This window comes from Spermophilus citellus (assembly GCF_964194105.1).
Source record: "Spermophilus citellus genome assembly, chromosome: 7".
NCBI classification, from domain to species: Eukaryota; Metazoa; Chordata; class Mammalia; order Rodentia; family Sciuridae; genus Spermophilus; species Spermophilus citellus.
In genome coordinates this window covers 110,703,900-110,717,888 of record NC_138188.1, presented here as the reverse complement: position 1 = coordinate 110,717,888, position 13,989 = coordinate 110,703,900, and the positions used below count along the sequence as shown (strand labels likewise).

Here is a 13,989-nt window from a genome sequence, read left to right as displayed (position 1 = left end):
TCTTGGCAATTTTGTGCAATGATCGTTTTGCAGCCTGTATAAGTTTTGGTTATATCTTTAAAAAAAAAAAACAACTGACTTCTTTTGGCTACATGCCTGTTTGTTACTGGGCCTTGCATGTATATTTAGTTTAGTTCTTTGTTTAGTCCTGGAAACTTAGGAGTATATCTTTTCTGTTATTGTGCTAAAGAAGTATAGGGTAAATTCTAAAGATTGAAAAGCATATAGGAGCCATTATTTTTTTTTCTTCTGGTAGGGAAGGTCAGGATGAGTATTATTTCTCCAAATAGTTATTTCTTTGCCTAGGAGAAGAAATACCACTTGCAGGAGCGTGTTGACAAAGTAAAGAAGAAAGTGAAAGATGTGGAGGAAAAGTCAAAAGAATTTGTTCAGAAGGTGGAGGAAAAAAGCATTGACCTTATCCAGAAATGGGAGGAGAAGTCCCGAGAATTCATTGGAAGTTTCCTGGAAATGTTTGGTCCGGAAGGAGCACTGGTATGGTTCTTTCCCACTGGACGATTTGGGGAAATTCAGGGAATTTCAATGTGGAAAGATTCCTTGAACAGAAAGGGACCTCAACATTAAGAACATATCTAATCTGTTTCCCTTTATCTGGGTTTCAACTATTCCATAAATAGTTCTTCAAAATCTTTACAGAAAGAAGTTACACATTGTCCTAAATAATTTTATCAGCCTTCAATCTTGAAATCTGGTGACAAGACAAGCAAGTCTCCTTGCCCAGCTTACTTCTACATTATAGTTTTAAGTGTAAGGAAAGGAAAGAATAAAGAACAGTAAAAAGAAAGCTGCCTTCACTATAAAAAATGCTATGGGATCCTGGGTGAAGTGGGCCTTCTGTCTTTTAGGAACAGCAGAATCTTTTCAAACCAAGCAAAAGATTCAGCAAGTGATGCTAGGTTAGACATCAGGAAAGATCTGACTATGTGGGTATTTGGGAAGGAAATGGGATTTTCTAGAATGGGACTATAAACTAAGTAACCTTTGAAGAACCTTTTGACATAGAAGGCAAGGACTTGGTGACATTGGAAAGCTCATGGAAACTTTTAAATTAATAGAATAGCATAGGCCACTTTAGGGAAGAAGTTGCTTAGAATTGTATCTATGTCCCTCCTCTTGTTTGTTCAGTCATGTTTAACATTACAGGGGCTAGGTGTTGCTCAGTGGTAGAGCACTTTACACTTAGCATGCATGAGGCCCAGGGTTCAATCCTCAGTACCCACCCACCCCCACAAATGCAGGGAGCACTCATGATAATTCGAAGTCTCAGATTTTCCAGTGGTGATTTAGTAGGATTCGTAAATATCTTCTAACTCTTCCTTTTGGTCTCCCCAGAAACATATGCTGAAAGAGGGAAAAGGTCGGATGCTACAGGCCATCAGCCCAAAGCAGAGTCCGAGCAGCAGCCCTACTCGTGAACGGTCCCCCTCCCCCTCCTTCAGATGGCCCTTCTCTGGCAAGACATCCCCATCTTCCTCCCCAGCAAATCTCTCTAGGCACAAGGCTGCAGCCTATGATATCAGTGAGGATGAAGAAGACTAACTTTTCATTCCTCCTTTCCTCTCCCCTCTGTCCCATTACCTTCAGAAGCTCTCTCTTGAATTCCACATTGTGATCCCAACACTAAACCTAAGGACAGCTACAAAGGAAAGACATTTGGGGCAAGAGGAACTGGTAATGGGGGAACCAAAATAGCCCATTTCCTAAGAGACATCAATCACCCACACCAAGGAGGAGGTTGACTACATCTTAGAAGCCTGTTTTGCATCCATCTACTCTCCCCAAGGACTCTGTTTTACTGTTTATGTTCATGTGATCTTGACAGGGAAATTGTCATTTTTATTAATTTTTTAAAAAATTAGTCTTTCAAATATAGTAAGTAGAACTAATTTTTTGCCCCTGAGGAGTGGGCAGAAGAAGGTAGTGGTGTAATACCCAGAGGCCTTTTCTTCTTGATACACTGTAGTGTCTGCCTCCTGTTCTGAAGCAAAGTGGCTTGCCAAATCCTTCAAGCAGTGAGCCATGCTGATGGGCAGTTTGGGGGTTAGGAGGAATATTGTAATTTTGGTTTCCTTACAAAAAAAGAGCAAAAATTGAGCTAGTCACAAAAATCCCCTAAAGGCACTGCTGGCACATATGTCAGCATGGTTGAGGGAAGAAGGAGATCTGAGCCTAACTTTTGTTACTCCCTGAGGAGTTTCTTGTTGGACCCAATGGGGTCCATGAAGACACTGATGGAGATGGAACCAGCCATGTTGTATCAACTACAGTTTTTCTGCTGTTCATCTTCTCAGAAAATCTGTTGCCAAGTAATTTGGGAGTTCTTGTCAGTTTCTTTCCTGCAACTTTCCTTTAAAGGCAGGAACTTTGAGGGTTACTGTGATTAGAGAGAGGAATGGGACAAAACTCAATTCTGTATATCAGTTTAAATTCATTTCCTGCTGGGAGTAAATTTCTGGCCTTGCTGCTCCTTTTTCAATTTTCAATGCTGTTAGCTTTTTTTTTTTTTTTTTTTTTACAAAGGATGCTTTGTAAATGTCTGCAGTTTGAACTTGATTTGTAAATCCATGTTGTTTACTCCATGTCAAATACTTAGATTTGCACAGAACATAGAGGCAAAAGGAAACACCTTCTTTTCTAAAGCAACAGCTTAATCTTGATCTCTGCCCCTCTTAAGAATGTTCTTAACTAGAACCAATACTCCATGGAGTGTTTCTTTTTCTCTGAGGGCTGCAACTGGCAGGGACTTCTCTTCACCACTCCTCCAGAAAGCTGCCAGCATGGATTTGCTTTATAAGAGGGTGGTTGGTTCTCTTCTTTCCCACCTGGGCCTGGTGGTTATTGCCCCATCTTTCCTGCTTGGTTGCTCAGTGGAAATTCAGCACTTGAATTTCAAATAGAGAATGCTGATGTATAACACTTGCTGTAAAACATGATCAATTTTTTTTTAATCCCCTAGCATCCTATCTCTCTTCTCAGCTACCTGACCTAGCAGACCATCAATCATCAGTAATCCTAGCTGGATTAAGGGGAAGATTGTTTATGTCCAGACCTCACCCCTGTCACTCATAAAGTACCCCTTGTGGGGGTGGAGTTTTAGTGTTTTCAACAAAGAAAACCACATTTTCTCTTTCTTGCCCTTCTGCTAGGACTGTGAGCATCTCATAGTCCCCTCTCTAAACCCTTTCTGGTGAAGACTGCTCTTCTGCCTGAGGGCCAGAGGCTAAGATCATTGCCTGCCTACACAGCAGGAACCTAGACATATAAATTCAGATCACCCAGACCTGTGGGACATGGCAGAGGAGAGGGACAAAGAGAAGCCAAATCTTGTCCTGATGGCCCATGGAAACTACATTTATAACTCTTTTCATGAAGTGCTATTTTTTATTATCAAATCTGATTCACACAAGCCTTGACCTAGAATCCTTTCTTTGAACAGTGAAGTTAATGTTTTCCCACATTTCACAGCTTTATATGATGTCATATTTTAACTTCTGCTTTGGTCTTCCCTCTGGGAATTTCACCGTTTTTGCTCTGCCTTATTCTCCCTGGTATAGAAAGGTAGTGTGAAGGACTGTGAAGTCCCTGCTGACACCCACCTACTTGTTCTCTCAGTGCACATGTTCTCCAAGTATACAGGAATGGAAGGGGAGATAAATGTCCATGATGTGATTTTCCTTCCTGAAGTTCTCTCAGGAATATTGTCTGAACCCCAAAGCTTGAGTGATCCTTGCTCTCAGTGGACTGCATTTGGCATAGAATAGGGCCTCTGGGCTGACATGTCTGTGCCACTGCTAAGCCAGCTTGTGCATATGTTAGAAGGCTCCTTTGCCCCTTTACTACCTTAGTCTCCAGACACTAGCATATTCCAATAATTGGACTGAAAACAAAAACTTTTAAGATGTGGCATGTTAGATACTTTGGGGTAAATGTGATCCTAGGTGCTGGAGAAGGATGCTGTTGGAATGGTGCACTGTTGTGCATTTGTTCCAGTTAAATGAGGTTATGCCTATGACCTGTAGTTCTTCAAATATGAATGCTTGAGTCTGTGGAGCTATTTCCCCAAATTCCACACAAGAAAGCAGTGAGCCCTGATGAACCAAATGTGGCAAAGATGAGACAGCCTCAAAAGATGATTGGCCTCAAAAGCCTGTCTACAAGATAAAAGGAGGCTGAAGACAAGCCCTATAGCTGATGATGAAGGAGGAGCCATTTCACCAGTTACATTGAGGGTCTTGAACAGAAAGTTTGCTATTTTCACATGCTAAGCTTAGAATAGAGGTGAAAACTAAAGGAACATAAATGGACATTTGTACTGCTGCAGCTGCTTCTGATAGCTAAAGCCAAAGACCCTTACTCTGCAGAGGCTTGAATAAGAAGGTTGGGGATGTAAGAATTGAAAATCCTGAAGAAGTAGTAGTAAAAAAAGAAAAAGAAAATATGAGGGAGATTGAGAAACTTTTTAAACTCTTTTTGATTGCTGATAATTTAGGCAGCATCTGAGTTACTTTACTTGTGGCCACACAGCTATTCAGGCACTCCCTAGGATGACCTTCTACAGTGGTTCCCCCAGGACTTTGGTTCTGGGTTATCTTCACTTGTTGGGTAGATTACTTTCTGGAGTTCATTGCCTTTTTAATCCTGTTTTACATCCCTTACCTAAAATCTTTCCAAATTTTTTGCTGCTTTTCTTTAATTCTCTAAAAGCCATACCTTCCAGATTTTTTGCTTGCATATACTCACCAAAATTTGAACCAGTGGGGTTGGGGTTGTGGCTCAGTGGTAGAGCACTTGTCTACCATGTGTAAGGCACTGGGTTAGATTCTCAGCACCACATATAAACAAATAAATAAATAAAGGTCCATCAATAACTAATAAAAATATTTTTTAAAAAGTTGAGCCAATACAGATGTTCAAACAAACAAACAAACAAACAATAAAACCTCCCTTAACAGTGTTTTAAAAATGAATGGTATTTTTTTTAAGCTTACCAATATGAGTATTTTTAAAGGTTATATTTTTCACAGTCATAATAACTGTTCTGTTTTCTCTCATAGATTGTCAAGGGATAAAAAGTAGTCCCTAGCTTCTATTTTTCCAAATAAATAGAATATGTTCTTGGGATTATACTCTTTGTTAATTTTCTTAAAAGATTTTTCTATCTGCCAAAGTTTTATGTTAGTATTCAGATTAGGGTAGAAAGAAAAGCTCCAGGTTTAACATTAAGATGACTCAGATTGTGTCCCTTTACATTTGAAGTGGGCCTTCTACCCTCTTTTGGGAGGCGCTGACAATTTTGAACACTGAGAATTGATTGGTTGGAAGTTTTGTGTTAAGAATCCTCAAAAAAAATCTTGGAAAGAACTATCAGTCTTGGCATGAATATCCGCGCCATCACCAGTGTGAGTCTGCAGAGAGGTTTTCCTCAGTCGGGGTTCAGTATATCATCTTCTTGTCTATTATTAACTTGTTCAGTTATTTTGGCTTTTGTCATATAGCCAAATAAAGGCAATGTGGTTTTACATGAGTGTTCCATTTCCTGGGTTTTTGACCTGATATATTTGTGTGTGATGTTTTATGTATTTGGGGGTTTTACTTGTATTCTCAATTCTTTTGCTTTTGAGTCCTAATCTCTCTCCTCAAAATCAAGCTTCCTGACAATATTATCAGGTGATTACTTTTGCTAATTGGCAGAAAAAACTGAAAGAAAACCTTCCAACCATTCACTGGAAGCCTGGCTTCTTTGAGATGTTGGGTTATATTGCCCAGCCAAGGTCTTCTCCTGTTATTATATCAAACAACAACTGTATTTTCTTCCTCCTCTCTTCTGCTTTGGAAAAATTCAGAGTGAACTTTCAGCATACAAATTTTCAGGGTTAATAATTAGTGGCATCCACAGAGGCAATGTGCCTAGTAGTTACAGAGTTTCAGATTGTATCCTGTTTATTACAAAACTTAAAATACCTTCCCTGGGCAATATCCAAAACAGTTTCATTCTACTGCATAATTTGCCTTCATCTCTATAGTCAAATGTAATCCGTTAGCTTGTGCTGACAATGAGATTCTTTCCCATTTGGTGAAGGTGAGGGACAGCGAAGAAATCTCATGTTCTCCAAATGCGTACAGCATCTCTCCCCATCATTGTCCAAGCCATTCTCCTCAGGCTTTGAGGTTCAAGTCCTGGTCTGGAGACAAGAAAGTTTCATACCCAACCTTGTGGTCTTTTCTTCGGTAGTACATTCGAGTCAACACAGTCATCAGGAAAGTCTCCAGTATAAGGAGGTGGCAATTCATCACTGCAGTGTGAGATGAAATATAACATTGGTTATGCTAAGTTTTAAAGGTGGTAGATATCCCTCTTACAGTCTGGTGTCTGAGTTAAGCAAGTTTCTCCCATTTATCCCCACACCAGGACATAAAGATACTGTCATAAGCAACAAAGTAGATTAATGGTAGAACTAGAATCAGACTTGGCTCTCTACCTTCTGTGATCTAATGCTCATACTTATGTGTTAATCAGTATGACCTACATTCAACTCACTCTCATTCCTCTCCCAGGAGTTAGACGTTAAACCCATGGCTTCCTGTATTAGCCATCAGAGCTGGTCTCAAGCTGTGGAACTGCAGTTCTCTGTGTGATTAATGAGGTTAGTCAAAGCCTCTGCCCAGATTTATTGGAGACCTCTTTTCTGAGAAGTCAGGCTGGCCTAACCTCTTGTCCAAGATCTTCTCTTTCCTAACCCTCTCCTATCTCATCCATCTCACAATGGGATAGGAGCCCTTATATGCTTACCTTGAGACCTGGTTTTAGAGGAAAATGGAGGTGAACAAGCAATCTGTCCACCATTGGCCAATATGGAGAAAATGGCAGGCTGCAGGGCACTCATGATGAGAAGCATCTACAAAACAGAAGAGAGGGGATGGGTGGAAGGGGCTTGCCAGCCAGGTTGCTGAAGCTAGGACTTGTCCTTCCATTATGGTTTTGGCCCACCATTAGATCTGTATAGCTAAGGGTTGAGATTCACACTTGATGAAATATTTATGGAATTTTAATCTTTAGCAAGTTACAATCTCACCTTCTATCCAATATTTTAATAAGAGTTGCTCACAAGAAACAAGAACTTATTTCCTTATCTTAATAACTGATGGACACTTGGGGGTAAAAAAAAAATCAGAAGAGGTGAATAAATGTGTCTTTCAGAGAATTTTCGGAAGAGGTTTTAAAAAAAGAGGCAGTGTGATGAAAAGAAGGAATGTGGGCTTGGGAGTTAGACCTGGAGTCTAGCTCCATCCCTCATTTGCCCCTGAGCAAGCCTCATCACACCTATGGGTCTCAGTGCCCTGCTTTGTAAAACAGAAATGTTAATGAGCTCTGGGATTACTGTGAAAAGTTACATGTAATATACATGGTGTGGAGTAATTAATAGTTATAGCTGTAATAATGCTACTGTTAGTGGCATTGACAGATTATAAGACTTTAGGAAGTAATTGGTAGAAAAAAAATTTAAGGGTTCGATAATACATGTATTATAGGTTGAATTGTGTCTGCCCAAAAGATATGTTGAAGTACTGATCTCAGTACCCCAGAGTGTGACATGATAGGGTGATTAGGTAAGAGGAGGTCATAATGGAATAGGGTGGGCCCCTAATCTAATAGGATTGGTGTCATAAAAACAGAAGAGACACTAGACACATGAAGAGAGAGCATCATGTGATGGTGGGTGCAGAAACTGGAGTGATGCAGCTGCTGGCCACCATCAGAGAAGAGGAGGACAGGTGCAAGGTTCTCCCTGACAGGTTTCAGAGGAGTGTGGCCCTGCTGACACATTGATTTTGGACTTCTGGCCTCCAGAATCCTGAGACAATACATTTCTGTTGTTTTAAGCCACCTATTTGTGGTATTTTGTTATAGCGACCCTAAGAGACTACTACAGTACAGAAAGGTATAAAATAAGGAGGGGAGGGGCTGGGGTTATGGCTCAGTGGTAGATCACTTGCCTAGCACATGTGAGGCACTGGGTTTGATCCTCAGCACCATATAAAAATAAATAAAATAAAGGTATTAAAATGTATTAAAATAAAAAAGGAGGGGAAAGACCACAGTTTAAGAGGATCCCACAGGGAACCCACAGTTTAAGAGGAAGATCCTCAGTGCTGCTTTTAGCCTGTAGTCTCACCTCCTAACCCAATCATCTGTAGACAGGAGGATCAAGAGTTCAAAGCCAGCCTCAAATATTTTTCCCTCCCCAAGGCATAGTTACCTGGAAAAGAACAAATTTGGCTCCCATGTTCTGCTCACCCAGGTGCAGCTTAGCTTGACGGAAAAGGATGCCCAGGGCCCAGAGAGCTATCAAGGTGGACACACCAAGTAAAGTGTTGATCCATAAAGCTGTGCTCTTCTCAGAAATCTGTTGGCAGACCAGAAAGTAGTCAGTGGGGGAGGCAAGCTTTTTTCTCCTTTTATTTCTCCCCTCCCATGTCAGGAAAGTTGTTTAAAAGCCCAAAGCCTTGGCCTATTCCAGTCTCATCTCTCCCTCTCAGATCCCTGAGCCTCTACTTTTCCACAGCCATCCTGACCCTGAGGCCCTGTGTCAGGGGATGCTGGCTCCAGCTATTTCTAGAGCTCAAGAGTACTAAATGAGTCTTGGACTTTGCTACCCCTTACTCCTGGCTTACATCTGCTGGATCATAGATGCCATCAGGGATGAGGAACAGTCCCACCAGGCTCAGTGTTATCTTGAAGAAGGCATATTGGAAAGGGCCCAATATTAGCAGCTGAAGCTTCTTTCTGAGGAGGGAAGAGGGTTAGGTAGATGAACCCACAAACTACGCACCTCAAGACCTGCCAACTTCCTCACTGGGCTCCGGGGCTGAAGCTAGACAGATGAGACAGATACTAAAATGGATGGGGATACAGGAAGAAGCCAGGATTGAGAGCACTGGGAACTCTCCTTGCCTCCCATTTATCTGTAGGCTAGAATTCTGCTTTTTGAGCAAGAATGATCAAAACGCAGTGTTTACCTCAAACTAGTAATCAAAATGGGCAGAAGGGGGCAAGTAAATGGCTCAAAGTCCAGTTCTCTCTCTATGGTTAAAGTTTGTGGGGAAGTGGGCTGAAGTTTAGGAGCCTTCCTTCTTTTTCTGGGGAATGGATGCCCATTGTGGGTCCTGGATGTGGGATGCCCACCCCTTTATCACTGGCTTTGTCCTATACAAGACTAACTTTAAGAACCTTGAAGGAGAGCTACAGAGCCAAAAGAAGCTCTTGAGGGAATGTAGAAAGAGGATGCTCACCTGTTTCAGGATGCCTCTCCCTTCTGCCTTACCTGGTGAGCAAGAGTGGAGGACAGCAGGGGCAGCAACAGCAGCAGGGGCCTGTATGAACCCTCATTGGGGTGTCCTTCAGAGCTCTCAATACTGCCTCCTTACCACCAAAGCCTTCTACCATGACCAGCATGAGCAGGTAAAAGCACACAGCATAAAACCTGGGATGGGGGGAGATTGGGGTTGCAAGTGGCGTGGTGGGGACAGCAGAGGGGACATCCCTTACTGCTAAAGAGAGAAAGGTTATGGGGAGAGTTGGTGTTTACTGAGGGGAAGACCATAGAGGCTGACATTCTGGATTTGTGACCCAAGAGGAGTGAGAGGACAGAGTCAAGAGGACTGGGAAGGTGGGAATCTGGGGACCAGGGAAGAAAAGAGGTGACTGAGGAATTGCCAAAATAAGGCACTCCCTAAATAGACCAGAAAGTTGAGCTTTGAATTAGCACAGATTGGGAAGGGCTGGATTCATAACTGGCATTAAAGAAATGGACTCTTGGGGCTGGGGATGTGGCTCAAGCGGTAGCGCGCTCGCCTGGCATGCTGCGGCCCGGGTTCGATCCTCAGCACCACATACCAACAAAGATGTTGTGTCCGCTGAGAACTAAATAAATATTTAAAAAATTCTCTCTCTCTCTCTCTCCCCCCTCTCTCGCTCTCTCTTAAAAAAAAAAAAAAAAAAGAAAAGAAATGGACTCTGAAGTCCTGGGGAGATGGAAATGCCTAACTAGAGGTGGGGGTGGGGCTGAACACTCACGAGGTTATGGCCATCTCCACAAGCATGAGGGAACGAGGGATCCAGAGACCAAAGCAACAGAACACAGACACTACCTGTTTGCAGAGGAGCAAGAACAAGTTAGGGCAGGGAGGGACATATCTCCAACCTATTGTGACAAGGCCTCAAGGAAGCAAGACATATATACATTTGAGGTGCCGGTCCTTAAAAATTGCTGCTGGGGGGGCTTGAAGGTATGCTCAGCAGTGAGTATGCCTAGCATTTACAAGGCCCTTGGTTCCATCCCATCACACAAAGTTGCAGCTGGAAAAATAAGGACCAATATAACTGGGTACAGTGGCGCACGCCTATAATCCCAGTGGCTTGGGAGGTTGAGGCAGGATCGAGAGTTCAAAGCCAGCCTCAGCAAAAGCAAGGCGCTAAGCAACTGAGTGAGACCCTGTCTCTAAATAAAATACAAAATAGGGCTGGGGATGTGGCTCAGTGGTTGAGTGCCCTTGAGTTCAATCCCTCATTTAAAAAAAAAAAAAAAATATATATATATATATATATATATATATATATATATGTATATATACACACACACACACACACACTCTTAACAAAAGACACTCTCTCAACTTAGCAAGACACTCAAAGCTAAAAATAAAAAAGGACTGGGGATGTAGCTCAATGATAAAGTGACCTTGATTAAAGCCCCAGTAACAAAAGAAAAAAGAATTGTCTATTGGCTTTCCCAGTCAGGGGAGCTCAGATTATATCCCCCTCCCCACCCACAGGTAGTGGCAGGCAACTCTCTGCTGACAGGAAGTGTTCATTTAAAGAAATTCTCAAAATGATCCCTTTCTCCTTTCCAGTCCTTCCCAAAGGGCAGCTAAAGGGCCCTCACCGTGGGTGCAGAGCTGCTCCAGAGTAGAGTCCTTCTCTTGATGGGGCAATGGGTGTTCTTGTACAGATAGACAGCATCCTCCAGAAAGATGGCAATTGAACCCAGGGAAAGAGAGGTCATGATGGCCAGGAGGGTAATTTCCACAGGGCCCGATGCTAGAGTAGAAGGGGAAGGTAGATTCCAGTGAGTTTGAGAGAGGAATTTGGGGATATGGAGAAAAAAGATACACTGAGTCTCAAAAAAGAAGCACCCACTAACCACTAAGTGTAAGATCTGACCATGAACCCTTGGAATGCAAAACAAGCAACTGTGAGCAACCCAGTCCATGTCCTTGGACACTAAAAGTAAAACATTGTTAGAGCAATATAATCGCAGGGAAAACTGACATAAAATGCATAGCTGCCCTGATTCTACCTCTAGTTCCAGCCCCTTGGTACTGTCTCTCTATAAATATAATTATCTCAGACCAAGGGGTTGCTGCTTCTTGCTCTCAAAATGGCCCCTATTCTTCCTTGAATGTGTCTCTGCTTTCCTAAATTAAACTGTCTATGCCTCTGACACATCCTTAAATTCATTTCTGCAATGTCAAGAACCCCACTCATCCTGAGTTGAGGTCCCCCTCTCAGGAACTCCTTAGATCTCCTCTGGTGACAAGCTGAAGACTGAATACTGCTCCAATAGTCGCTGTGAGTTAACATTAACACTGGTTTTGCTCCTTTATTAAGAAGGGATTTGGGGCTGGGGCTGGGACTCAGTGGTAGAGTGTTCGCCTTGCATGTGCGAGACCCTGGGTTCAATCCTCAGCACCACATAAAAATAAAATAAGTGAAATAAAGGTATTGTGTTCAACTACAACTAAAAATATATATATATATATATATTTTAAAAAAGGGGATTTGACTGGGGATGTAAAATCAGTGGTAAAGTTCTTGCTTAGCTCAAGGCCCTGGGTTCTTTGCACAGCACCATCCAAAAAAGAAAGAAAGACTTTGACTTTTTTGTCCTTGAAATTTTTAACTAATTTTAATGGACAAAATTTGTAGATATATGGTATACAACATATTTTTATAATCTTTGCATTGTGGAATGGTGAAATCAATCTAATACATTCAACACCTCACGTATTTATATTTTGTTATGGTGAGAACATTTAAAATTTATTCTCAGCAATTTTCAAGAATATAATACATTTTTATTATTTATAATCACCATGTTATACAACAGATCTCTTGAATGTATTCCTCATATCTGAAATTTTGTATACTTTGACCAATATCTCTCTAATACTCCACTCTCTGCCCAATTATTAGTTCAAATTTTTCAGATTTCACATTTGAGATCTTTTCTCTTTCTGTGCCCGACTTATTTCTGTTAATATAATGTTCTCCATGTTGTTGCTGACATGATTTTATTGTGTAAAGACACCACATTTCCTTTATCTGTTCATCTATTGGTGGACACTAGATTGATTCCAAATCTGGGTTCTTATGAATAGAGCTGCAATAAACACAGAGGTGCATCTTCCTTGAAACTTTTTTCCCCCCCAGTACCAGGGATTGAACCCACTAAGCACTTAACCACTAAGCCACATTCTCAGTCCTTTTTATTCTGGCTTTTCTTGAATTTGTTTTTAAAATTTTTGTGTAGTTGTACACAATGCGTTTATTTTATTTGTTTATTTTTATGTAGTGCTAAGGATAAAACCCAGAGCCTTACACGTGCTAGGCAAGTGCTCTGCCACTGAGCTATAGCCCCACCCCACCCCCTTTTTTTTGAAACCTTTGAAACACAAAGATGACAGGATTTTTCTTTATTTTGGGGCAGGGAATTGAACTCGGGGGCACTCGGCCACTGAGCCACATCCCCAGCCCTATTTTGTATTTTAGAGACAGTGTCTCACTGAGTTGCCTAGCGCCTCGCTTTTGCTGAGGCTGGCTTTGAACTCACAATCATCCTGTCTTAGCCTCCCAAGCTGCTGGAATTACAGGCATGCACCACTGCACCCAGCACAACAGAGAATTTTTTTACATAATTCTTCAGTTATGCAACTGTGTGTATGTGTGTGTGTGAACAAAATGATCATGAACATACACATAAAGCCTACCATACATCAAAATAATTCTGGATGGGTTAAGGAGATAAGTCTTTAAAATTAAATAGGGAAAATAGAAAAAGAATAGAATTTTATTTTCATTAAAACTTTGAAGAAAGGAAGATCATCCCAAGCATTACAGAAATCCAAGAAATCACAAATAGAATGATGGTCAAATTCAATGCAAAAATGTAAAACTCTGGGATGGGGATAAAAAAAGGCAACAAACTGGAGGACTTTTTTTTTTTTTTTTTTAAGCTGGGGAATTGAACTTAGGGGCACTTTATTACTGAACTACATCCCCAAGCATTTTTATTTTGAGACAGGGTCTTGCCAAGTTGCTCAGGTTGGTCTGAAATTTGCCATCCTCCTGCCTCCACTTCCTGAATAGCTGGAATTACAAATGTGGACTACCATCCTCAGCTGAAGGAAAATGTTTTTAATAAATGTGCAATCAAGTTTAAGATAATTATTATATAAACAAAATTGATAACAAAAACAGGAAGCTTTTGCTGAGAAACTGAAAAATGATATTGACACACTTCAGGGCAATGGGAAAATATTGAACCTGCTGAGTAGCTAGAGAAAAGCAAAATAGTAATGATATATTTTTAGTCTATTACAGGATAATGTTTATAATATTATTGATTAATAGTCTTAAATCAGAAACAACCTAAATATCCAACAATATTGTAATTTTTGAGTAAACTGCCCAATAAAATATTATTCAGTCCATAAAAAAATGTGTGCACACCATAAAAATCTTTACAAAGTGTGTAATAATATTTTTTAAAAATTTTTTAGTTGTTGATGGACCTTTATTTATTTATTTATTTGTATGTGATGCTGAGAATCAAACCTAGTGCCTCACACATGCTAGGCAAGCACTTTGCCACTGAGCCACAACCCTAGCTCAAATTATTTTCTTTATTA

The 13,989-nt window shown here is 40.9% G+C and overlaps 2 protein-coding genes across 3 annotated transcripts in view; one reads left to right on the top strand and one right to left on the bottom strand.

Moving 5' to 3' along the window:
* The window catches only part of PCYT1A (phosphate cytidylyltransferase 1A, choline), a 61,301-nt gene extending 55,761 nt beyond the window's left edge, over positions 1–5,540 (top strand). For both annotated transcript variants that reach the window (XM_081302005.1, XM_081302006.1), the window contains exons 8-9: positions 307–495; positions 1,354–5,540. In XM_081302005.1, coding sequence (XP_081158131.1) covers positions 307–495; positions 1,354–1,560 — 396 coding nt within the window. In that variant the 3' untranslated portion in view covers positions 1,561–5,540. The remainder of the gene's footprint in view (positions 1–306; positions 496–1,353) is intronic.
* Positions 5,541–6,156: 616 nt separating this feature from the next.
* SLC51A (solute carrier family 51 member A) lies at positions 6,157–12,777 on the bottom strand (the record flags this gene model as incomplete). Its single annotated transcript, XM_081302010.1, is given in 8 exon segments — positions 6,157–6,177; positions 6,181–6,314; positions 6,812–6,917; positions 8,280–8,426; positions 8,695–8,806; positions 9,345–9,503; positions 10,097–10,170; positions 10,965–12,777. Coding segments are annotated over 8 exon segments (1,080 nt in total). The 5' UTR covers positions 11,292–12,777.
* Positions 12,778–13,989: the final 1,212 nt, after the last annotated feature.